General features: G+C 41.4%; 1 protein-coding gene and 1 long non-coding RNA gene across 4 annotated transcripts; one reads left to right on the forward strand and one right to left on the reverse strand.

Annotated features, from left to right (window-relative positions):
- Window positions 1-20,843, forward strand: LOC113965318. The gene is made up of 8 exons (XR_003533505.1): window positions 1-60; window positions 1,223-1,336; window positions 1,983-2,198; window positions 7,606-7,811; window positions 9,085-9,289; window positions 10,705-10,830; window positions 12,274-12,499; window positions 20,800-20,843. It is a non-coding gene; the product is annotated as an uncharacterized LOC113965318 (long non-coding RNA).
- Window positions 17,356-26,586, reverse strand: CDCA7 (cell division cycle associated 7). 3 transcript variants are annotated; one of them, XM_027678534.1, is made up of 10 exons: window positions 26,567-26,586; window positions 24,391-24,516; window positions 23,875-23,985; window positions 22,681-22,932; window positions 22,225-22,302; window positions 21,324-21,512; window positions 20,768-20,908; window positions 20,177-20,326; window positions 19,459-19,595; window positions 17,356-19,156 (listed from the first exon to the last, which is right to left on the reverse strand). In XM_027678534.1, exons 2-10 carry the CDS (start codon window positions 24,454-24,456, stop codon window positions 19,126-19,128), a joined length of 1,155 nt encoding a protein of 384 aa, XP_027534335.1. In that variant the 5' UTR covers window positions 24,457-24,516; window positions 26,567-26,586; the 3' UTR covers window positions 17,356-19,125. The 3 variants fall into 3 exon arrangements, with proteins under 3 accessions (XP_027534335.1, XP_027534333.1, XP_027534334.1); XM_027678532.1 differs by lacking the exon at window positions 26,567-26,586 and adding an exon at window positions 26,081-26,166; XM_027678533.1 differs by lacking the exon at window positions 26,567-26,586 and adding an exon at window positions 25,216-25,461.
- Window positions 26,587-26,701: the final 115 nt, after the last annotated feature.

A 26,701-nucleotide genomic window follows, 5' to 3' on the forward strand; every position in this document is an offset into this window, starting at 1 on the left:
GGAAGCAAAATGCAAATCCCCTGATTATGGTCTGACTCCTGTTCCAGTGCAGACACGGAGGTAAGGTTGGGACATTCTTCTCTTCTGCCACTGCAGAAATTTGGCTCTTCTGTTCACAACTGCTAGTTACAGTGTGTGTTCACATGTGTTTTGGGCAATCCATAGGAGAGAAGGGAGCTGTTTGATGCTTTAGAGACCCTCTAGTGCTGAAAATGAACTCTGCTTCATATAGATCCCTGCTGGATAAGGCACACAGTCCACATTGTGTTAAATGCCATCAGTATGTGGCATTTGGCTGTCATTCGGAGATGGCCATTAACGGCAGGTAAAGGTGCAGTATCAGTAACACCCAAGTCCTGATCTCACTGTGTATCTATTGAGTGTGATGAACGAGGTAAGAGGGACATGGGGAACTCATTGCATATCTTTGGCAGTTTTTGGTAATAATGTCTCTCAACATGAATGAAGCGCTGAGTACCAACATGTAACGTTCTTAACCATAGACAGCCAAATTTTCATAACATCTAGAAATCTCAAACAGTGATGTACCTGCTGCACTAACATTTAATATATGTTCAATCATGGAATTGGGCAACCAAGTAGCTTGCTAGCATTTTACACAGACAATTGTGGTATATGCATGCAGAGCTGTAGTTAAGGTATACCACTCCAAAACTAGGTACTGAAAATCTAATTCATAGGGCTAGTATTTTTAAGGGACCTCCTTTTTCACCACCTGAAAAATTAGCTTTCTTTCGATCTTTAATTCAGAGTAACAAAACATGGGCATTCAAATAGCCATTAGTGCAAGCAAGCCAGCAGAATAGTAGCTTGATTGCATGTACAATTTTCTGTGGGATATCTGAAAGCAAGTTAGTAATTTGGCCCTTTATCATTTTCTCCCTGTACATATGCGTAGGTGGGTGCTTCCATGCGTGTGTATATGAATTACTATATCATATAATTACTTAATGCAATTAGAGTGATTCTAAGAAATACAGAAAACCCAGAACCTACACTCTTGTTTTTCTGACTGTTTCCCCTTTTTAAAAAATAAATTACTCACCCCAGTTGCAAGAGCCAAAATATTCTTTACACTTGATGATTTAGCTACCTTATGTGTTTTTACTGGGGAAAAAAAAGCCCTCTATCATTTATCATGTCATCTTATCACAGTCTCTTTGTGAGACGCAAATAGCACACTAATGTTTTCTTTTGTTAGGGTAAGTTGGCAATCTCCTCAGAGATGGAGCAACTACAGACAGCTCTTTTTTTTGATAATCTTCCTGACACTTGGATGAGACTGGCTTATCCATCAACATACAGTTGCTCAGTGGTAAGTTGCATGCCAACAGTCATTCAGTATGGATGGCACTTCATGTCCATCATAAAAAAATAGAATTCAAACTAAAGAATTTTTTTGGCAAATATCTTACCTTCTTGTGTAACTCAGAATAGCTTTTTATCATAAACTGATATTACCAGTGTTATGAAAAGCAGAAAGAGCCTTGCATTTACCTTGCCAATTACTGCAGGCTTTGAAAGATTTCTCTAGAATTTGCATTCCCACTCCTTCCTTGCTTGCTTTTGTCTCAAGCTGTGTGCATTGATCAAATAGATTTGACAAGTGCTGTAGTACATAGTATCTCCTACTAAGAAGACCAAGCTTGGTTTCTCGTGTCTTTTGGGATCAGAATTTGTAACAATAGAACGGTACTGCTCTAAGATCAAGGGTGAAATGGTCATCAGAAGAAGTAGCAATTAACAAAACAGCTTGCATTAAGAACATAGAAAAGTTTCAGAGCAAGTAGTGGGGCCATCATTTTTCTGTTCATCTTAATTGAACGTATCTTAAGATGTGTCCCTCTACCTAGTCTCCACAACTGTTTTGTAATACTAAAAATGAAACCGTAAACAAGAAGTGAAAGCCATCTAATGCTGGCAGATTATTTACTTGCTGACACACATTCAACTCTCCACAGGAGCCTCCTGAGTAAGGCAAAGAGCCACTGACTGATGGAGTGTTAGAGGACTGGAGAGCTGACCAAAGGACAGGAAAGCTCTGCCAAGCACAAAGACAGGTAGCACTAGAAGGCAAAACAAGCCCACTCTTCCAAGATCAGTACAGACTTCTGAGAGATCAAAAGTGGAAGAAGAAATCTTGTTCATCAGAAGACACATTGAGAAGAGCATCAGAGGTACATTGTAGTGAAGATCAATCATAGCTTTACAGAATTAAATGCTCTTTTAGCTTCCCTTGATGGAAAACTAAACCACCATAGAGATACTGTGATGTCTGTGATAAATATATGTCCTGAAGACAGAAGCGTTGCCTAGGGGATATAATGCAGTAATGCTAAATTACAAGCTGTTTTCCTGAAGGATGACACAGCTGCTTTCTTTAAAAAAATGTACGGGGGAATCAAGCTGGACCTTATACTCATGTTTGGACAAAAGAGGGTAAAAGTACCCACTGATTATATAAAAGCTGTCTTGCAGAACTAGTAGGATTTAAGGTGACAGGTTATCTTTTACCATCAGGTGCAAAATGCAGTGAGTCACCAGGGAGCAAAATCATTGCTGTGACACTGTGTTAGGCAGCTGGGTTCCAAAACAGCCTCCCTGCTGGAACAGAGCATGTATGGGGTTGGACTGCAGAACAGGTGAAAGGGAGGTCTGCCATGAGCACCAGAGAGATTATGCATGGACATGACTAGGGGTCAGCTTTGCCTGGTCATCAGTCCCTTGGGTTTGGGGAGATGAAAAAAAACCACAAAAACCAGACTGAAAACAAAACTTGAATCACTGTCTTGTCTAAAACCCCACAGTAATTGTTGTTCGGAGCAGGAGCCATGAGCTTCCTTCAGGGAAGAACATCCTCTCTATACTACTCTGTTATGCACGCTGCAAAGCACAAGAAGGCCTCAGTCATCATGATAGTTTTATCCTCCCCGTTTTTAAACCCCTCCATCTCATATACCTACCTGATGTGCCACCATCTGAGACGTCAGAAAAAAACCCTTTGATTTCTAATCAGTTGCCATTTCAAACTAAGGTGGGACAGGGTGAGGAGGTAAATGGAAAAAATCTGAATACGTGCACAGTTTAAGCATCTTGGGCTCAGCAAATGTGTCATAAACAGCAAACACAAGTGATTAAATGACAGAGATTTTGTCAGATCACCTAATAATCTCAGATCTTCAGTTTATCTTCAGGATCCATTTCTATGTCTCTGAAATGAACATGAATTCTGTTAATGCTTGCCTTTATAAACTCACCCTATATGTCACCCAGTGTTTCATGTTTCTGTGGAGGAGTCGCCTCTTGCCCCTGAGCCAGCAGTCTCCTGTCTCTAGCTTAGAGACAGTCAACTATCCCCAAGGCAGGTATGTCTAGCATTTCTTAACAGCAGCTTGTTAGGAAGCAAGAAGCAATACCAAACATTGCCAAAAAAAAAAAAAGGACATCAGCGAGAAAGGTGGGAATGTGATGCCAGCAATGTTAAATGGGGTAAAAGGAAAAAAACCAAGTTGATGCTTTGTTTTTCAAGCCATAGAAATTAAAAAAAAAAATCCAACAGATAGGGAAATAGAGTGTGAATGGAAGAGAAATATTGGAAACTTGTGTCACAGGTCATCCAGCTTTCTGGCAAAAGACCAACAGTGGGATGCCTTAACAGAGGCAGAAATGTTTGGGTTCTGGGCTGTGACTGCATTGACAGGCAACGGCTGGAGCAGGCTGAGGTGACAGCAGCAGTAAATGAGGATTTGAAAGGAGACATTACATGTAGACGGGATGAAATGCAGGGGCATATAAGGAGCGGAGGGGGGCAGGAAGGGGGGGCAGGAAACCACAAAATGTAGGAGCTGCCAGAAGAGAGGATGTTCATTCCCTCTTTGGAAGATATTCATGATAGACAGATACAGGCTTAGAAACTATTCCCTGAAAACTCAGGGTTATGGCACTGACTCCCTTGCAGGCTAGAAAAATACATGCTTGAAAGGAAAAGGCCTTCAGGGTAGGAGTGTTTGTTATTTGGGGTTTTAAACTGACAGAATCTGCTGCTGACTTGTAAGGTGGGGAGGTATTAACTCCTGAGAAGGAGGAACAAAAGGCAGGGATTGCAATCCTGTAAGAAAAGACAAGGAGCATTGCAAGTAGAGGTGGGCTGGTCCAGAGGGGGGGGTTAAGGATATTCATCGAGTGCTTTGAGATGAAACATGCTGTGTGTTCGCAAAGGTGTCTGTCAGTCAAGAGGGGGAGCAACATTATGACAACCTCTCTTCCAGGAGCACCAAAGACCAAGATTTTTTTCCCTGCAAAGCCAGCCAAGAAATTACTGAAATGGCTGTTTTACCAGTCAAAGCTAACAGGGAGAGAACAAAAGAACTCCAGATGCACGTACACACACATCCATCCATCTATCTATCCGTGTCCTCCTATGGCCTCCAATGAGCCAACTTCCACTTAAAGAAAGTCTCTTGCATTGGTGAGAAAACAGGCAGCAAATTATTTTGCTGCTGTAAAACTTAAAATTATCTAGGTTTCAGGGACGAGTGTGAAATGGGTGTAACTTGCATCAAAATTTCTGAGAGCACTGCTAAGTCTAATGCACAGGGAATAGCAGAAAAGAGGTTAGATTTCTTTTGAGGGAGCCACTCTTGTTTCCTGAATACCGACTTGCTGCCTTACTTGCTACCTCTCAAAGCACAGTTGCTGCTGCGGCTCCTTGAGACAGACAGACAGGTTCCAGAGGGGCTGGATCTGAAAGCCCACAAGCACACAATATTGCTGCACTTGCTGTTATTTATTTGTCAGTATTTAATTAACAAATACAAATGCAGAGCTGTGCTGAAATCAAAAAAAGATACTTCAGTTTGGAAAAAACTTTTAATATGAGGAAGTTGCTTGTTAAACAGAGAGGAATTTGTTGTTCAGCTGCACTCAAAACACAAGAAAAGAAAAAAAACCCAATAATGTGTGCCAGGGCAAAAGTACCACTGTCTTGGCAAGAAAAAGAAACATTTGCAAGCTCCTTTCAAACAATGGGGAAGAAAATTAACTAGAAAAACTGCCTGATGGGCTGCTGAGAAGAATCTTCCTCCCCCCACTACACCCACTGATTTTTGTGTTTTCTTATATCCAGATAAGATGGACTAATGGTACAACAAATAATATCTAACACACAAGTGTACCTACATGGTATCAAGAACAGAATTTAAAGTGAGCTAAACTCCTTGAATTCAATGGTAATCAGAAAAGCAGCAAAAATTTAATCAACTACCACTATTCCTTTCCATCAGAAGATACTGAAAACTCTATGAGATTTTTCACATAGTTACTATCCCAGTACAGGCTGATACAAACTGAAAAAAAAAATACAAAACACCAAAACCAAACCAAGCCCTGAATTCCAGGTTGAAGATCAAGGTGAGAAGAAACCTTAAGTCTGGCTGTCAAACATCTGAAGTAACAAGTTTTCTAGTGTTTATTCTGATCATTTTCCCTGTAGTTGATAACTTTCATAAATTACCCCTAATCCTTCATCAGAAGTCTGCCCTTCTTCAGTTTTATCTCAAGTTTGTAGTCGGCAGCTTCTCAAATTGCCCTTAACATTTTGGAGCTATGGTCACATATTGCAGATGAGGGTCAGAATTCCCTATTGCCAAGCTATTAGTTTGTATTTCCTTTTAATCCTTCTCCTACACAAAATAAATATCTAAATATTGCCTGTATCCAAGTAAATATTTTAAAACATACATACTTAACTTGGAGCAGGTGGGAGGGGTGGGCTGCAGTTGTTTGCAGCCTAGAAGCTTCGCTTTACTGGATGCTTCCTAGCACGACAGGTGCCAGGTCAGTGTGTGTGAGCTTACACACAGTATTCCAGGTACAAAGTGCATCTAGGTCCTTCACAGCACCTGTGATTCCTGACCTTCTACACCCAGTTTGCTTCTAAACAATTTGAAAGCAAGAACACTCTTTTCAAACCCTCAATGTTCCAGCATTTGCTAAGCAGTACACATTCTATTCGTGAACACTTTCACTGCAGGTTAAAATTCTCAGATGCAGATGATACAATGCACTAAGAAGTATTGGTTGGGAAAAAAAAAAACCTGTCATACATAGCAGGACTACTGATAATGTGCAGTGTATTACACTACAGCAAAAATGACTAATATCAAAGCTAAACAGGAATGATTTGTATGGTTGAGACAAGTAGAATAAAACATGTATTTTAACTAAATCAGTTTTTAGGAACACCAGGCACAGGTTAATCCTTTATAAATATGTTCACAGAGCACATTAGACACCAGCCCGCCTACACAAAATGAATGCAGCACACACTCTGATGTATTACAGAGGCAGGATAAATGAGGGAACTCTTCTGTGTTTGATCTGGTTCTGCTCTGTAATTCAGAGATACTGGAGATGGGTGGTGAGTTTCTCATTGATCCCAAAAGAACCAATAATCTTGAATCCTGTGAAATGTAAGCTTTGTAGAGGATTGGAGGCTATGCACGAAGGACATTGTAGCTTTAGGGGCATATTCTCTTCTCGTGAATGTGTGTAACTGGCTTTCACAAGAGTCATACATATCCTGGGGAAACTAGACTCTGTAGCTTAACAATACTGAAAATACATACCTAGCTCCACAGGCACTTATATCGCTCTCATGGTTATATCTGCATCCAGTTATAAAGGATAGATTTCCAGCAGATAATAAATGAACCTGCAAATGAATGTCTGCAGAATTTTGAAACAATGCTAAATTTGACACACATCAGCATTTAAAAATGCAGCAGAATGCAGCCAGAACATCAATCCAAGAATTTTAGATAGAAACCACAGGGCTAGCACATAGATGTGGGAATAATCAATTCAATTCCCCCCTCATTCTTTCCAGCTTTTTAAACCACTTACACCAGTCCTTGCTTCTCTGAACTGTATTTTGCATATGGTGGAGGTGTTAATGCACAGTTACTGCACAACAGGGTTGTGAATTTTAGCTAATGAAAGCTTTTAAAGGCACAATGAAATGCTCAGATGAAAGGCAACAAAGAAGTGCAAAGTATTATTACAGCGTAGCCTAAGTTTTACTGAAAGCATTCTTATACACGATGGACACAGCATAAATATGTATTACGGATGATAACCTCCCTGTAAAGGCTAATTCCCACCTCTGAGGCTGCCAGAGGCAAGGGGTGGTGGTCTTATAAGACTTAATAAAGTCTCATAACATTTTCATCGTGTTCCTACCCCCAGGAGCTGGAAGAGGACCCCTGTATACATCTGAACCCTTAATGATTAGCATGTCCATCCCGGCATATTGTGGGCACAATTAGATCACAAGGACTGCAGACTAAGATGGTTCAGTGAACATTTAAAGGCAGATGCAAATTTAGGAAGGAGAGCAAATGCTGTAGTGCCAGTTACAGCAGTTTGGTATACAGTAAGTTTACAGTGTTTGCATGCTATCTATGGGAGAGGTAAGCAAAGGGACAGAAATCTGCTTGTCATTTTCTGTGATAATTTTTGCTAAAATCCAAGTAATTGTGCATGATAACAAAAAGGAACAATTAACACAGTTTGTATTTTGCAAAGGTGAGAAAGGGATAGCTGTCAACAGGATGTGGATGAAAGCACCAGTAACTCATTTGGAAAAGAACTAGCACCAGAATAAATGCACAACAGCTTACCAGGCTGAGAGAGGACAGGATCTGCTGGTCTGAACGATGGTTTGATCAGTTACGAGGGGGGTGAAGTCTTCAGTTTGAAAAATATTATTCTGCTTCCTGGGTCTGCAAAAGGTAACATTGTCGTAAAGACTGCATTCCTCTGATCAGCTGCCCTGTTACACTGATCATAGTCTATGTGATCTGTAGTCCCCTTCCTTTTCTGCTTCTGTTTAGATAAAAGATTGCAGCTTCATTTCAGTTATTATTTGCATGTTTTTCTTAACAGTTTATTCTCAGCAGCTTCTGATTTAACCTTATGTGTTCTGAAGTTTGGCAAAATGCTAGAAAGAGAATTTTTAGATCGGTACCTAACATTTTCAAAGTAATGGCAGGCTCCTCACACATGCATCTCATGTTCCACCCTTGGTAAATGTATTCTAACACTCTACTTACCTGCTTTAAAAGGACTGGCATGTTGAACCAGCTGGCCTTTTTCCACAGCTATAGCTTTTCATGTTATATTCTGCTCTTCCAATTTCTGTATTTTCCCTGGATTTTGTAAGACAAAATGCAGAAGTTTAAAGGCTCATAATGTTTATGTGACAAAATCTTACTGCTAAGTACAGTATTACTGGCGGATTAGTTTAATGCAATAGCATAATGTAATTTAATTATAGTAATAGTGCATAGCAACAATCTTACTACTTATGTCAGATTGTGAGACAGTCTCTCTTAAAAGCTTCATCATTATTATTTAGTTTTTGGTTTTAGTTTCACAGTATTCCCCCTCCACACAAGTAAATTAATGTCGTAGGTGTAGAAGAAGAAACACTGGGTAAATTGCTCCCATTTTGCCACTGTAAGATTCCCTAAGAATTCACGATACTAACTGAAAACCTCTTTTGCATCATGAGACAATAGTCAGACAGCCTGTGGTGAAAGCTTGTAGCCTTCCCAGACCTGAATTCTGCAGTTAAAAAAAAAAAAACAGGTCACAAAACAACCAAAGCGTAAAACCAAATAGGAGTATTTTACCACATCTACTTTTTGTATTTACCTGAGAGCTTTTAATGTAGATTGATCCAAAATCCTGTGCCAGCCACTAACAACTTCTACATTCATGTAAACTATTGTAGCTCAGGGCTTCAGTTTTTTCAGCTCACAACTTCCACTGATTTCAGCTGTGGCTGACAGCAATTCTGAAAATCCAACCCACAATAATTCCTATTTCTAAAGTGTTTTCTCTCCGAAGACCACAGAATTTTCTATCAGTGTTAATTTAGCCTCCAGAAAGACAGAAAAATGTATCTCCAGCCAGCACAGCTGTATGCAAAGTGAACATCTGTCCATTGCCAAATTCGGTTCAGCTAATAATAAAAAAAACACACTTTATTTTCTTTTTCAGACAGGACCAGACTGCAAGGGAAAGCCTGGAGAGGATTTCCATGCTTTAAAAAGAGAAACAGGGGAACACTGAATTTCCTGAGGTCACTGAGGAAACGCATGGCAGTGCTAGGAAAAGAAGCACTCGAGCAGCCGAGATACCATCTTCACAGCCAAAACCAGATGGGTTTTCTCTGCAGTGTGACATAACAGCAAAGACAGAGCAGGTCTGTGGATTTTGTGGTAATGAAGTTAAATAAGGTTAATTTCTGGGTAGTTGAGAGATGTTTTTGTAATTGCATCACGGCAAAAGCTCTTCTTGCCTTATTTCAATAACAAGAAGCCAGATAACATGAATTAGCTAAACCACTGCAAACCACTGCTTTTTAAAAGGGGTAACAAAGAGGTAACCTTTTCTTGAAACTATGGTAACTGCAAAAATAGTCCTGCTGTATGCTGACCTGTTGCTGTTCATTGATGAGCTTGCCTGAGGCTTTGTATGCATTTTCAGTGTATACATTTATTTAGGTATGAAGCTAAAGCCATAAAGGCTTTCAGGCTCAGTAATGTAATGCTTGACTCTTAGGGGCACTTTCAGCTTCCCATAGCTCCACAAAAGCCAGCATCTCTGCACAGAAGCAGGTTGTATGCAGGGGACCTGCATTTCTGCTTCTGTCAAGGGTTTTGGAAGATGACTTCAGGGTGAGTGGACACTCTTTTCTCCCCTTTGACTTCACAATATGTATGAGTGTCTGGACGTATCCATTGCCCAGTGGTTCCTTTTAGTACAACATACCAGTATAAGGAGGAGATAAATCGTGCTAGATTTTCCCACTCCTTTTCAAGTCCCAAGAGTATATTTAAGAGTTCTGTGCTGTGAGAGATAAAAATTCACAGCCTTTTTCTATTTGATTTTGAGTGATGTTTGAACCCAGAATCAATCTTTTGCAGCAAATACTTGCTAAAAGCTAGCCTATTCACTGTTTTGCGATACCAAAGGCCACCTGTCAAATCTATGGCACCTCCACAAGCTACAGATAGAAACATAACTATATGCCAATGCACTTTTGCATTAATTTTGGCATGCAGCAGAACCCCTTTCTCTAGCCAGCCTCTGCTACTGCAGCAACACCCTGTACTCAGCAGAAACCTGGACTTTGATAGAAGTGACACAATTTTTACAACTTTATGCCTTGCTGTTATTCATACTGTGTACCATTTGCTACCAAAAGCCTCTGCATTCCTTAAAGCTTTGTCTCAGAAGAAAGAAATTCAGGTCAAACCCCCCTGCATCAAAGCAAGCTGGTGGGGGATTTCAACCTTTGTCTTAGCTCTACATCTTAGGTGACTGTTCTGCAGATTTAAGGGCACCAAGAAAACATTGTCCTTTTTGCTGCGTTTTGCATGAAACTTTATTACAACAAGCAAGAAGCTGTTCCCAGCCTAAGATCTCCTACAGTAAATTAGGTCACCTCAGCTGCTTTTGTAGCAAGATGATGTACAGAAGTCTCTTCCTTCCATTGATAACATTGTTCCCTTGCCTATAGGTGTTGGTTTGGAAACAAATCTAGAGTTACCCTCTATTTAAAGTAAAACTCCTGATTATGAGTCTCTCTGCTATTTTTTTTCTCTCTTTTTTCAGTTTAACCATTCCGGTGCAGTGAACAACTTCCGCGCTGCTGTGAGCTTGACTCCTAGCCTCAAGATCTCACCCTCCCTAGTGTTGTCTGGATATCAATTTTTTTCAACCCCCAGTCCTTCCTCACAGGTAGGAAGCACATCACAACTCATTAGTAATTTACTGCTACAGTAATTTTTATAATTACTGCCAGGAGGCCTCATTAAATTTGATCTAATGAATAAATATTGTATTTTTCAACGTGATTACCAGAACAGCTTAAGCTGTGTGCCATAAACAATTATTTTCTTCAATATGCAGTATGTCAGTGAGTATTGATTTTTATTTTGTAAAGAATTTACTGTATTTTTATCCATGGCTATTAAGCAATAAATAGCCAACCCTCTGAAGCCTCAATTGCCACAGAGTAGATGGCAAAACAGAATTTGGGATATCTGCTGCAAAAACTAAAATAATGCACATTAATAAAGATAAAGGGTTTGTCTGGAGGTTAAGAAGGAGTGCTCTAATATGAATGTCTCTCCTAGCCCTCAAGAAAGCAGCCTGCTTTAGCCTGGAGTCTCTGACTTGTAAAGCAGTGATACCAAAAAATTTCGGATGTATTAGCAGGATACAATAAAGCATTTTATCTCAGAGAACTAACACATGAACAAACAATCATGCCTTATGTTTCATTTGCTTTTAGAGCAATTGATCAGATTAAATATTCTTCTTACAGGTTTAAGAAAAATAAAGAAATATGCAATATGCTGAACATGAACCTATAGTTCAAATCAAGGCTGCAAATGATATTTACTTTCCAGCATAATTTACCCCTTTTTCAGCAATTGCAGACTTTAGCATACAAACCTCTTTGAACTGTAACAAAAGACATGCATTGGCAATGTCTTAGGAAATTCATCAGAGGAGCTCAGCACCAGGAGAAAACCCTTTACATTTCTGTCATCTAAGAACGTTTTCTGCACCTGGTTACATGGTACTATATTAAATAAATCCAATTCCCTAGCTCAAGCTACTTAAATAATTTTAAAGTAAATTTATCTATATCAATGAATATCACTGTTGGCCTGTGACATCAGTTTTTTTCTTTAAGCAAGACTTTTGTTTAGGGGAAAAGAAAAACGGGTGTTGGTAAACCTAGGGTCGCTAGGGGCAATTCATATACCTGAAGGATTTTTTCTTATTTAATGGACATTCTTGAATGATCTGCATTTTTCCCCTTGATTGTTTAGATTAAGAAAACCCGAGGAGTCTTGAGATTGTTAGCTCAGTCTTCCACTCTGTGTCCTTGCTGTGGCCAAACTGGGATTTGGCCTTCACCAGATTTCACTGGAACAAGAACAGTGCAGTTACCAACCTGTAACTGCATGTCATCAGCCCCTTTGGCTCTCACCAACATGCAACGATTCCCCTTATACATTATCCCCAAGTAAACTGCAGGCAATTAACTCTACATAGGACCTCAAGACTTAGATCCACCTTAGTTTTTGCTTCACTTTATAACTTCTCTTTCACGACACTTAGCATCTGCTCCCATAAGGTCTCTTTATACCCACCTTTCTGTTGTGACAGATGTGGAGGAACCTCAGTCTCACCAACACTGGATGAAAAATACCTGTGTTTCCAGATAGGCTGTCAAACAAAGCATAACCTCCCTCATCTCACTAGTGGTGGGATTTGGTGGCACTTGCTGAATGATCTTCACACAAAGAGCAACTACAAGACAGCTTCTCTCCCCTGTTTGTATTCTCCCAGAAACACACTAACCACAGCACTGCAGAGCTCAGTACAACTACTGGTAAAAGTAGTAGCAACCGCGCCCTGGTCTGCCACTTCTAGTACCTCTCTTCTCTCCAATGACTTTTCTGAGGGATAAAGTCCACATGGTTTAGGTGCCATGCAAACACCAAGAAATCATTGCTCAGAAATTGAAGCAGAAAAAGGTTGAGGTGTTTTTAACTGTGGAGAAGAGTTGAGTGTTTTGTACAAACTAATCCATTTATCGTAGGGACTTCTGAGAATCCCTTTTACAAAATCCATGTTGTCTTGCACATTGTACAGCAAGCTGTGGCATACTGGGAGGTGCAAAGGAACCCAGCGAAGGTTCTCTTACGGGTGGCAGGAATCACATTTCCCCATGGATCCCAATATGTTAAAAGTATAATGTGACAACCGTACAGGGGAAAACAGAAGCTAGGTTTCAGCAGTCAGGCTTAATTAGCAACTTAGTTAAGCCTGATAACAGCCAAACTGCTCATCTCATCCATAACTTTTGTTCAGAACTGGAAAAAAAAAATCAGATGCTAGACATGAGATTTTGGAAACTGGAAAATCAGGTGAGAATTAAAAAAAAGTAACTAACAGACTGCAGTACTCTCAACTCCCTTGCATCAGCTGTAATGCATTATATACTTAATAGCGAGCCTAAAAAATAAACTAATTCTGCTTGCAAGAAAAAAGGATGTGTATCTCCAGTCTGTGCCTAGTAGCTACCCAGAAGAAAAAAAAAGCATTATTCCTTGCTATGGGTAAGTCTGCATGTCGTGATGAAAATTAATTGTAATTACGTTAAGAACATTCGAGTGTTAATTTTTTCTAAAGCCAAATTTAGCTATGTGAGCGAATGCAGTTTTGGTCTTGCAGCTACAGGAAAAGTGACTTGTTTAAGATCATACCAGCAGGCTTTGACAGAACACTCTATCTGTATTCCGTAACAGGCACATAGATATCATGTATACTGTATATTTTTATTTGCTGGAGGTGCTCTTCAGAGCTTTGTAGTACAGATGCTGTTTTCTAGCCACACCAGCCATTTAAAAACTAGAGGTTACTTCACCCAGAAAAAAATTAGGATTATATCAAAGCATTTCAGTTCCTCACAACAAAACTCTGTGCTTGGTTTCCAATACTAAAATTGTAACATCACAACTTTTTCATAAGAATTAAATGGAAAGAGAAATAAAGGGGGAAGAAAAAGCTTTTAGAGTGTTAACTCTCCACGGCAGGAGGAAGCCAGCATGGGCATTGAGCTCAGCACACTCATTCCCTTCTCCCTGCTGAAAGGGACACAAAAAGAACTCTGGCTAAGCATTTATTTTTCTGCTAATGTGAAAGTTTTCTTTTAAAGAGGAAGCAGATTGAACAGAGCACGAGAAAAGAATTTGACTCTGGCTTATTTCCAAAGGGTTTTTTTTTTCCTGATGATTCACTGTTATCACTTGTATTCACATTACAACCAGCCTCAAAAAGAAATACCCAAAACCAAAACCAACCCCCCCCAACAACAAAAAAAAACCCCCATAGCACAAAAGCACTAAGAAATAGGATGTCTCCTACCGCTAAATTCTGCTAATAAGCTATATAAGAAGAGAATCATGTAAGATAAGAGTGCCTATGTTCATTCACATTTGAGTAGGAACATTGCTAAGCCTCTAGACCTGGAACTTTAGAGCATATCTAAAGATGGTGAAGCTCCAAGGCATTAAACAAAATGGTTGGCACCATTTGAACTTGTTTTACTTCAGCTATATAATAAAGTACAAAACATCTAAATATCTCTGAAGTCTAAAATGTTTAAATTTTCAGTATAGTCTTTCCAGTAGTTTTATTTTCAAGCAGGAGTTTGTTTGGATATCCAGGGAGGAGACATAACTGCTAATTCTCTGAAAACATGAATAACAATTTTTATTTGTGGGAGACCTCTCACCCTCAGCCCTAGTGTCACTCAATTGTGAAGTTTACGTAGCAATTCACGAACCACTTTTGCATGGGCATTCAAGCTAAAAAGAGGTAAAGCAAGGCCAAAAGGAGTGCTGGTAGTTGCTTTGTTACTGTATATGTGACTAAAAGTGGCGATGCTTGCCATAGGCTTCTCTTACTTAAATCTCTTGACACAACTGAGCACATAATTTCATTCTCCCTCCCTGCAAGGATGTTGGCGGTACAGGATGTAAAACTAACTCGAGCCCAAACACAAATCTCTAATTTCAGTAGCATTTTGTATCTGCTTTCAGGAGTAGATACGAGTTTTACCTTTAGACATACTCAAATGGAAAGACTGTATAAGGAGGTCTCAACACAGCTGGATCTACTGTTCAGCTTTTTTTTCTAGTTCAAGTGATTAGTACAAACACCATTAAAGTACTACTAATAGACAGATGGATACAATGCTTTCTTACCCCATCCTGATCATACCATGACTTCTGGTTTATTTTTTTCATGTAACAGAACTGTCTGCCATCCTTGCGATCAGAGCTCGATCAGTACTACCTGGAAGAAAGCCTGTACCAAACAGCAAAAGTAGATCTGATTTAATATGACTGTAGCTCTATGCTCTAGACATATTTTCATACAAATTCAATATCCACAACTTCTTATAAGTATCAGTCACAATAGGATTCCTAGTTCCCCTCTCACCTCCCATTTTCAGGACTGCTACCGCTAGTACCCATCATTACATTTTTTAGTTCAAACATACAATTCCCCTACTGTTTGCCACTCCTAAAGCGTTTGTGGGGTTAGGAGCCCCAGGATTATCACTTGGAAGAGGAGTGAGACCCAAGCATAAAAGGGTGGTGCTGTCCCCTCTTCAGTGTTTGGAGCCCATACATGCATATACATCTATAACAAAGCCCAGCATTAACTGGGTGCTGGTGTTTAGCACCCATAGGCTGGCCAGCCTACACTTGACAGAGAAAATTGTATCTTTTTACTCACTTTAAGTTGCTTTAGAGGCCATGAACATGAAAGAACAGCAGGAAGTGTTTCCAAAATCTCCACATTTGCTCATGCCATTAGCCATGCAAGAGCTGCACTCACAAAAAGGCGTAAGAGAACAAACTGGATTATGCCAGCAGAGGTCAGTGGGTGACTCTCTTGCTGAATGTTTCAGATGCATAGTGTAGTACAGATGGTTTCAAAGTCAGCTATGCTCCCTCACCCTGGAACACAGGAGGCCATTCTTTAACTGGATGCCACTCTTTAACTAGATGCCACCATTTTGCCCTTTTTTGTCCCATTAGCCTACCCAAGCAAATGATGATGCTTTGGTACATTACCATCTCTGTGCTTTTCTCTTCAAAATACGTTTTTAGGTTACTGGCAGACAAAATAAAGGTCTATTAGCACATGAGGCTAGGAAGGAAGAGGGATAGTTTCCAAAGCTAATACCTACTTTTTTTTTAGATTTCCATTGCAGTTCCCTACACTAATATAGCTGGTTAAGCAGCTGAGTGTGTTACTCTGGAATGTTTAGTGCATGCTACTTCAGCCTGTGAAGTAACACTGCCATGCTGTTTTTGTAACTAACATATAATGAAAAAAGTTTGCTTAATTGGCAAGGAAGACAAAAATCCTTTTCTCAGCATTTGAAGAGACCTAATGCTTCAACATTTGGCTTAACTAAAAAGCAAGTGAAACAGGGAAGAAGCAAATTACACATTAATATATATCATTCTAAGAAAATCTTCTGACAATAAGGAGGTTTTGGCCGATTTAATCAGTATATACTATATACTCACTTATTATACCAGTTTAAAAAAAAAGTGGTTTCATTAGACCTAGGCACAAGATCAGCTGGCTTTAAAGCTGACAGCAGTGAGGGAATGCCAGGTCATGCAGCCTTTTTCAGTAATAAATTAGCAGTCACTGTACCTCACACATGAGCTTTGTTCATTTCCATGTATCTTTGGTTTTGACGCTGACAAGAGTTAGGATCTTTTCCTCACAAAGTTTCTTAAATTGCTGCCCATTCACTGCAGTTATCAACCATGAGCTCTTCAACTATTTTTCAACTTAATATCAACAGTACCCAAGTAGCTGTGGTAGAGGGACTTTGGGAAAGAGGTGTATTGAGACACCCCAAAATCATCACATAAAACATAAACTAATGTCCTACACAATTATATATGAATTTATTCTCAAATCACCAGCAGTGTGATGAAAGGCATCTAAACACATCTTTTAGGTGAGTAACAACATGAGGATTTCACCAGTAGAGTATCTGAGACAGATCAGTCAATCTGCTTGATCACTTCTTTCCCGTTTCCCCTCACTACAGGCCAGCTTTGTGTAATCTTCTGCCTCAGTCTCATATAACTCCTGTCTTTATACCCAGCTATGCCAACACAAAAGCAGCACAAGTATCAAAACCAGTCTTCACCATCAGCCTGCAATCAAGGCACCTCAGGTTATTCTCTGCTCCAGAAAAGAGCTCCTGAGGGAACTTTAGAGATTGTTTAGGAAAAAAAATAAAAATTAAACAGCAGGCATCTCACTTCAACTTGTGTCCAAAATTTTATTCTCATCCTTGTCATCTCAGGATATAGGCACTAGTTTAAAATAAGTCGAAAAAAACCAGGAGAATAAGCACATAGCTCACCTGCTTAAAGTCTGTATCTGGCCTGAACTAAGCACTCTGTATATCAACCATCACAAGTTAATCACCGGGTACCACACAATTCAATCCAAGCAGCATAAATATAAGAGCAAGCCTGGTTCAGGGACACATGGCTGGGGAGAGTAAGATGTCCAAGTCCCACTGCTCCCCCAGGTACGATGGAAGCAACCAATTCCTTTATTTCCCAAAATAATTTTACCTGAAAGGTGGTGCAGCTCTAACAGGCTTTTTAAAAACAGTTCAGAGGCAAAAAAGTCTAAACCTGAAAATTTTTATTTTCAAAATAAAACATGTTATACAGAACATTGAAGATCTGAGTAAATCTAAATACAGCAGTCTCCATAATATGACACAAGGGTTTGCTTTTAGCACAGTACTTTCACACTCTAGCAATCAGATGGAAAGCCAAGCAATTAGGAGGAAACAAAAAAAAAAAACTTTTATCTGTCAGAACATGTATTTCTAAAATGAGCTCCTTCTTCACAAAATGTACCTAGACGGAAGAGCACTCTCCACCTCAGATTGCAGAGCTATTCACACTATAAAAACACATCAAGAGAGGACAGGAGATTTTCCACAGGAGAAATGATTTATGAAACATAACTGCAAGACTGAGACATAAATATCTTTTGTTTCTAAATTCCTCTCTCTTCCCCTCCCACACACACTTATGCAATCCCCAGAAAGGAATAAACTGTGGATCATTATGACTACACACAGAGCAAGTACTGTGCAAGCAGAGAAGTCTAAACCCAAGTTGATTCTTCTACTATTGAACTGTACATTATTTGTAACACAGCATTCTAAACCTTACATAAAGATTACACAGTAGTTTCCATAACCAAACTAAGCACATTTACACTTTGTGGTTCTCTGGATGCAATTTTCGTGGCACCTTCTTTTCTACAGCAGTGTCCAGGAGACACCATGCACAAAGCATATTGGAATTCTTCAGCTCCGTTTATGCTGTACTTGTTTCATAAACATCATGTGAAATAGCCTTCCACGATCACATGGAGCCAGACACAGAAACATGCATTGCCACTTTCCCTGACAAATTAAACAAGTTACCACCTTTCATCCACTTGTAGCTGGCCAATAGCCACATGAACCACTACCCCCCCTACGTAGCCAAGACCTCGTCTGGAGGCATCCCTCTTTCCCAGGACCATTGCTGATTCTGCAAAGCAGTTCTGCAGTTGCAGCAAGAGCAGGGAGGAGAGTCCACCAAAACAGTGATTTAACAAAGAGTACATTCCATTTCAGACAGTGGTCACTCCATAATGTGTACCAGTACGTTCACATTGTTGTCACCAACAGGCAGCACTAGTGCTGTAGAAGCTTTCAGCAGTGGCCAAAAATACAAAGTGCCACCTCAAACTGCTTCTGCTGCAAAAGTCGCTCAGAGAACCTCCCTTGATATGGCCAATGTGTACTTTTAGTACTCTGTAAAACCAAAAAAATTAGTGCTTGGAGACTGCTTGGCTGCAATTTTTAAAACTTCCTTTTTGAACTTAAGAACATGCTGCTGTTTTAGAGAATTCTAAATTGATTAATTGATCATTAATGTTTAGTAAGTGTCTGTATTGCAGAAGTTGGTTGTTTGGTTCTGTGGAGAAAAGTGCCCTGAGTTTTCAGAATATCTCTATCTTTTTGTGACCAATTTCAAAGCATAAGTAAGCCTGCAGCACAGATTGCTGCATGAGTGAAACTAATGGCTTAAAGCCCCATCTCCTTTCAGGTAAAAAAAAAAAAAGAAGTTACCAGCATGAAAGCGAGGACTGATATTGATATTACCTCTTTTGCAAAGTTGTTTAAAGAGAAAACAATGGCCTGTGGGTGAAGACCTTCGTTAAACAGTTTTCTCAAGTATGATTTATACTGAAATAAATGAAAGTCCTTTATCCTTTTTTACCCAAAAGGGGAAGGAAGGAAGGCACTTTGTAATCTCATTTGATTAAACAATTCACTGTAGGCAATAATATGACACTGGTGAAAGAGTATGAAATTTAAAGGCAGTCACAGCTTCAGTCTTCCATTCCAAGTTCTTGTTTCAGACTGAAAGACAAGTAGAAACATGAGTTAGCTTATAGCAAAACACTGAAAATGTTTAGTTCAATTAGCCCTGACAGTAAACATATTGAAGTTGAGAGCCAAAAGACAGAGTGGATATACCACTTGTTTTCAGTAAGAACCAGTGTATCAGAAAAATCATATGTGTCAAAATCTTAGATTCTGAAGGCAATGGACCAATCTTGAGATTTACCCGATGAACTAGGATGTGGACAGCTCTACTCACCACTTTTGAGATGCTTATCCCACTTAAAGCAACCATGTCACTGACACAATGGTATCCTTACCTTTTTAAGTAGGCATGGACATTGTCAAAGCCATGGTACTTGGCCAGATAGACCAGGACACCTGTTGCACATTGGCCATCTCTTTGTCTGCAGAAGCTACAGTTGCAGATTCCACGACATGGTGGGCACCTCCATGTCTAGACAAAAGACAGACAAGCCTTTTTAAGTGAACTGCAATGCCAGATACCATTCACATCCGGAACTAAGAAGAGTGCCCTTCTCCACACTGAGTTCTGCAGTAAACATCAGCACTGCAGAAGTTGTCTAAACCAGTGCAAGAGTACAAATTCTTCAGTCTGTAGGGGATTAAACTCTCCTTTGCCTGCCTTGCACAACCACAGGAAGCATTCTGCTCTGTTTAACTCCTACACCACAGCCCATAAGAGCACCACTTTGTACACAACACAGAACCTTTCCATAGGGCATTAAGCACTAATGCAAGGCAAAAGCGAACACTATTTTGATGCTCAAACACAAGAATATGTTGGCCACTGCTCTGCTCTCATACTTTACTCCTGCAAATAAAGCTACAGAAGTAGTAAATACAGCAAGTTCTACACAACACAAAGTTCTGCGACTCAAGTTGAATCAAGCTAGGCCTGCATTATGTACTACAGCACTGTAAGCAGTTCTCCTATTAAAACTCTTACTATGAGTAACCAATACACCTGGCTGCTCACATTAAGCACAACAAAGCCAACATTCAGAACTGTCTTACCGGATCCAGCAGGGCTGTTCTGACACTCTCCCCGTATCTGTTGCGGAGGCAGGGCCCACAGAACTGGCCCCGTACTCCCACGCAGTCAGGGCTACGGCAGTTTGTCTTGGTGTCAATGGTTTTTTGGCGACACTGATGACAGGTGGATCCCTAAAACCCAGGAAAAAGAAACAAGACATTAAAGATGGCATTTTAGTTAGGGAAATAAAGCATTTAACAAAATCTCTTTTGCAGCTAGCAGTGCTTATCCAACAACAGAAAGCACCTTGTAAGTTTGAAACAAGACTGTTTTAACACAACATCTTCAGTGTCTGTTTATCACTTTCCGTGGCTGGTATCACTTAGGTGATAGAGTTCAGAGTGAAAAGCTGATAGTATTCCAGAGTGAAAGCAAGCTAATTGGCTTGGTAAAGGCCATTCTACAAATTCAGGCAAAAATAAGAAAGGACACTTTAAGATCTTTCTCCCAAAAATCACATCCTTCCTCTCAGTGAGAGGGAGTCTGCTCTATTTGATGCTAAAACACAAGCAAGGAATAACAAGAAAATGGCTTCACAAAGTACACATTTCACAAAGCTGGAATATACTTACCATGGCCCTGTTATATACTTTTTCTCTTGCAGATCCACAAATATTATTGAGCTCTTCCTCTGTTATGTCCTCAACTGGGCGCACAATGTGTGGAAAAGCCATGGCACCACGGTGACCCCTCCTGGGAGATCGGGCTTCATGCTGATTAGCAAAGACACGATACTTTTAGTACTAGTTTCAGTAAAAACTCTACAAAGGTGAGGATTTTCACAGCAATGCCAAAGCCGTAAACACCCATCATATATTTAAACAAGATATAACAGAAGTTTGCACAGACATATGATATGAATGCAGCTTTAGCACGTTCACTGATCACCTTCAAGGTGCAGAGATGCTACTGATCTTGTGTAATTCCTGCTAGAGTGCAAGAGGAAGTGATTTTTCAAGGATAAGGGAGGGAAGATGGAGAACACATACAATATGTTATTTTTTGTACTTCTTCCAAGGCCATGGCATACTGATAAACCTCATCAACTCTGTATGAATTGCTATTGTCTTGAAGGAATAAAAGACCACCTTCACAACCCACGACATGAGAATTAGACCCTCATCATACCTCCAGGTATTCATCAGACACCTTTCTTCTTCTCACTAAGATGTACTGGTCATCTTCTTCCTCTTCTGGTAAAACAGTAGGAGGACCTTCAATCAAGGACCTGGACCTTGTGTGAGGCCGAGAACTTCGATCTGGGTTCCTCCTCAAAGCATATCTGGGTGATGAACGCCTTGGAAGTCGCTTTGGTGCCTGGTAAAGTTTAAAAGCCTCTAATGAAACAGGCAAAAACCCAGACAGCTCCAGTCCCTGCTGAATTCCTCCCCAAAAGATGCCTTTCTTCTGTCTTTCCCAAAGACATGTCTATCCCTGTCCCAATCAGAAAACACAAGGTAAAAGCATCCTAGGCAAATTCATCTCAGGCATTCTGCTAATCACAGAGAAACAGTCAAAAGCAAGTTTGTGTCTATGCAGGTATAAGATACAGTAATTCCCCCATGTAGCAGCAGAACCCCTGTCTATGAGAAGTTACGATTTTTAGTGTTGTTTTAAACTTCACCCACCTTACAAACAAACCAGCAGTAAAATGCATCACACTGCTGATTCACAACCCAACCTTCTTTAAGGTTAGTCTCAACGCCAGGCTCCAAACTCACAGAATATTCAGGCCTGAGCTTTAAAGTCTGAGCTGTCCCCCTTATCTCCAGCCTTTGTATAAATACATATTTACAGAGCACCTTGTTTAGTTTTATTGGCCTGTGGAGACACTTAACCCTTATGAATTAATCTGTTCTGCTTTATACGGTGACAAATCAAAAGAAAATTACAGAATGAGGATACCTGTTTTAGGAAGCAGTGAAATTCTGACTGGACTTTGATTTGCAGAGTTCATTAAGCTTTTTAATTGAGAGTCAGAATTTGACTCTTGGAAATCTAAAGACAAATACAGTAAGTTTATACTCACATGACTGACAGCTGGCAGTGACTTTCTCCCACCAAAGATACCAGAAACATTTTGCAACTCAGCCATTAGTTTTGCAAGCTAACAAGAGAAAGAAAAATGAAGTAGAGGCTTAAAAGGGTGTTTATGTGCTATTACAAACTATTAGGGCAATTGGCTAGAAGTACAATTAATTTTACGAAATGCAGTCATTCTTCTACTCTTTACTTTTATGTCTTATTTATGTTCTAGTGACTGCAAATAATTTGGAAATGCTCAAAGTTACTATGTTAGGCTTGCAGCCTATGCATTTTCACATGCCAGTGAATATAAAGTATCAGAAGTACATATCAGGAATGCAAATTCCTTTTAATGCACTCACATAAACTCCCATTACAGTTCATTTAACCAAAGAGGTCCCCCCAGAGTAGAGGGAGAGGCGAAGAAGGGAGAGTCCCTGGGGAGACACTGAATACTTGCCATTGCTTTGTTTTCCTTTATGTTTAAAGCTCTTTTTTCTAAAAACATGGCACCCTTGTCTTCAGTGTCAGAGTCTGAATCTGAAGCAGGCATTGGTGTTTCGGGAAGAGGTTCTATCTCACCCTTCCTCCTCTCCGATCTTCGAGGTGGAAACCTTATGGCTACTTTTAGAGGAACAGAGCATTTCCGCCCTCTCTGAGCTACCTCACTTTCTGCACTTGTATCATTCTCCTCTGAATCCGATTCCAGTTTCTGTTAACAAACCAGAAGGGAAGCATTTAAGTCCAAGGGAGTTACTCTGCAATCAAATACAGTCAACAATATTTTGTTTGTGGCTGGTAAAAGAGGCTATTTGGCTGAAATTTAGACATCCAGTCCTAGTGCTCTAGTGCACTTTAGGAGGGAGGGCAAGAGAAGAGGGGAGCACAGGGATAAAAACCCCTCAGGGAGAGCCACATGGTACTGCTGCAACACATCCAAAAAGGGACTGTAGTTTCAGTTGCAGCAGACTTAGCTGTTACTGGCAGGTCTAACAGCAAAGGTAGTTTGTGTGGTGTGAGAAAGAGAACTGCCTTTAAAGGCAGACATTTTTATTTTCTAGTCATTCCTCAGCATGTTCTGAAGTTATGACAAACCTGGGTTTTGCCAAACATGTTACTACTTCTGTTTTCTCTTCTAAACACCAACTGTTGGTCATTTTAAGCAAGAAAACCGATCTTTACTGATGTCAAGGAAAAGCAGGAAGGCGGATTTCACCATCTATCACTATTTCTCTACTGTTAAAGGCACACAGCATTTCATGTTATGCTGCCAGAGTGCAGGTCTGACTGCATGTCAAAATACACAGAGATTTTTCTCAGGTTTGCTGGAGTCCATGGGCTAGCTTAACACTTCATATTGAGGAAACCAGTAATGTTAGGGTCCAACAGAGGAACATCCAGCAAGGACAGTTTTAAGAGGTATAATTCAAAATGTATATGGCAGATTTTATTCTGAACTTGTAAAGTTCAGAATCTTGAGTGGTTTTTATGGAGACAAAAAGAAAATTGAACTTTGGCTACTTAGACTGTATGTAAAATGCAATAATGCTTCTTTTCCTAAACATTTGAGTCAAGCTGAAGCTGGCATTATTTTTCAATTAAGAATGTGTAAGAGTGCAAATAGAAAAATGCAAACTAAAATCAGCTGTCTTACCAACGCATCTTGAACCTCATTTTCTGAAAAGCCACAGAAAGATTCATCATCAGAGGCTTCATGAAAAATTTTTGCCAGTTCTTCTCCAATATCCGACCTAAATTTGCATTTCTATGAAGAATAAAATATCCTTTAACTGAAGTTGTACAGAAAATTATTCACATTTACAAGTGCAGTATAAGCAAATAGCTTTTTTAATAAGGAAAAAACATAGTTAAGGCATTTAACAAGGAGTTTCAGAACCAAAGTTGCAAATTACCAGGCAGGTTAGGTGACATTTCAAAGGCTAGAAATAATAGCTAATCTGTTTCCAAAAATTACCACCTAGAAGCACAAGTGAAGAGTGAAATGAAATTACAGCATATAGCATAGATTTATAACTACTATACAAAAACATAAGCAGAGCAAGTAGTTTTAATTGTTCACCAAACATTTACTAGTTTTACCAGATTTACATTTTTGCACGCTTTACTAGTACTGCACATACAGTTTTATTTGTTCTTGTATTGTACTTACTGTGTTTGCAAAATTATCAGAACCAAAACTGTCACAACTGTCATCAGAGGACGAGGATGTTTCCATGGGAATCAGTTTTGTATTTCGGAAGGCTGTGAAGTTTTTCTTTCCCAAACAACCTCGGCGCTGTAAAATGACAACGGCAACACTGTTAAGAAGAGACCTACTGTAGCATACTAGCTTTTAAGAATATCCTTCTATTGAAGTTTAGATGGTTTGAACATTTTAGGATGTTTAACAATCTTGAATGCAAGTCAGCATAACTAACATCAGCTTTGAAATAAATCCCAGAGTTAGAAATGGGAATGGGTTTTTACTCTGATACAGTTCCGATCATTGTTACAGATGAGTTTTGTTCAGTATTTAAGAACACTTCTTTTGTGCAAACAGACAAGTGGAAATATACACACAAATCATGTCATACCCCAGTCTTCATAGACAGTGACAGAAAAAAATGCAAGCACATGAACAGTGCCTAGAGATCTGCTTTGATTTATTGCTTTCAGTTTGAGGCAAACGCTAAATACACTGCAGCTGTTCAGGAAGGGCCAACGGATCATACCCACAAGTGATTTGAAACAACTATTCTAGACACAGCAGCTTGCTGTTTTGGTCGTTTTGCCACCGGTTTGAAAGATCCTTTTTGATAGGCTTCAGTTTTTCCTTTCCCAGGGAATGTTTCTCCCGGCAATGACCCATTTTATCTCCCGAGATTATCATCGACCCAAAGGCCAAGGCGGCAGCACCCACAAGCGCTACCGCTTCACGGGCCCACCGAAACGGCCAAACTCTGTATAATACAAAGAGGGCTTAAACAGTAACCACCCAGGGGAATTCCGAGCTCTCCGTCCTCTCCCAGCACCGCTCTGCTCGCGGATTTTCGGCTCAGTTTCGCCGGCGCTGCCGAGGCACAGCACGGCGGCCGGGCCTGGCCCCACACACACAAGAGGCCGCTCCTGGTGTCTCCCGCCGCGGCTGAGGGAGCGCCCAGCCGGGGAGATCCCCAGCGGCGGGCCGGCCGGCACCTGACGGCCTCGGGCACGGGGCAGCCCAGCCCAGACGCCGGTGGACGGCCACTAGATAGACACGCCCGTGCCCTTAGGCTTTTCCCGCCTCCCGCTAAGATGGTGCCGCCCCGCACACACGCGGCCGGGCCGTCTGCCCGCCTCTGCACCGCCCCCTCCGCCCGCCGTCTCTGCCGCGCGGGGCCGCGCCCCCGCCCTAAGGCCACACCACCGTCCTACGGTCACCCCCGCGCACTCGGCCCTGGGGAGGCGGGCAGGTGCGGGGGCACTGGCCGCATGGCGCCGGGCCGCCAGCCCGACTCCGAGCGCAGCTCCTACGGCGCGTCCTCTACCCCAGTCAGGCGCGCCAGGGCACCGCCATGCGCGGGGCAAGGGGAGCTCCAGCACCGCGGCGGGGCAGGGCGCCCGAGGCTGCCGGCCCGCGTGGAGGGGCTGCCCTCACGCCGCTCTCCCCGGGGTGCCCAGCCCAAAGAGCCTCCCAGCCCAAAGAGCCTCCCCGCCCGACCCCGCCAGCCTCCCGCAGCGTGGCTTAGCCTGGCTTGCCCCGGTTCGCAACACCCCGCAGAGTCCCAGGAGAGCGCGGCTGCAAGCGCCACAGCCTTCCCTCTTCCTGCAGCAACAGCAGCGACCTGCGGCCGTGCGGCGGTGCCGGCGGGCAGCCTCACCTGCGGGCGCGGCGGAGCCATGCTGGTGGCGGCGGGGCGAGCTCGGGGAACTGAAGGTTCGCGCCAAAGCGGCCAGGACCGCGGGGGGCGGGGCCCGGCGGCGCCTTTCCCGCGTTGCCGCCCGCGTCCTGGCAGATACAACTGTCAACCCCCCGGGATCGGGCACCCGGCGTGATCGCCCCGCGCTCGTCCCCCAACCCCTACTGAGGAGCTCGTCAGGTCTCCCGGGACGTCCCCGGAGGGGCCAGTGCGGAGGCCCATTTCTTTATCCTATTCGCGGTGTGGGATTTGTGGAGCTGCAAGGGCCTGGCCCTGTGGCGCGAAAAGCTCCCTGCCGGAACGCCGCGCGGGCCGGAGGGGCGGGGGAAGTTGGGGGCTGGGCCTAGGCCCGTCCCGCCAGGTCCTCTAATTCTATTTTCTTTTAAAATTAATTTTATATACCAAACGTGGATTGGTTTTCACCACTCTGAAATAAACCCCCCATACCTGCCAGTTTTCAGGGGCAGCGGGGGCTTCTCCATGCAGGAAAGGCAAGGTCCTGTGTCCTAGCTGCCCTTTGGTAGTACAGCAGTGCAACAGAATTTTGCGAAGTTGGCTGCCTTGCCCTTTGTAAATAAAGTA

This window comes from Neopelma chrysocephalum, unplaced genomic scaffold (assembly GCF_003984885.1).
Source record: "Neopelma chrysocephalum unplaced genomic scaffold, ASM398488v2 Primary Assembly neopelma1_44, whole genome shotgun sequence".
NCBI lineage: Eukaryota > Metazoa > Chordata > Aves > Passeriformes > Pipridae > Neopelma > Neopelma chrysocephalum.

Coding starts and splice junctions, on each gene's coding strand:
- CDCA7 (XM_027678532.1), bottom strand. CDS start 26,101: ATGGCTCCGCCGCGCCCGCAG. Junction 20,327..20,767: donor AAGTATATAACAGGGCCATG/GTAAGTATATTC, acceptor CCTGGGTTTTAG/GGATCCACCTGTCATCAGTG. Junction 19,157..19,458: donor GTCCATGCCTACTTAAAAAG/GTAAGGATACCA, acceptor CTTGTCTTTCAG/TCTGAAACAAGAACTTGGAA.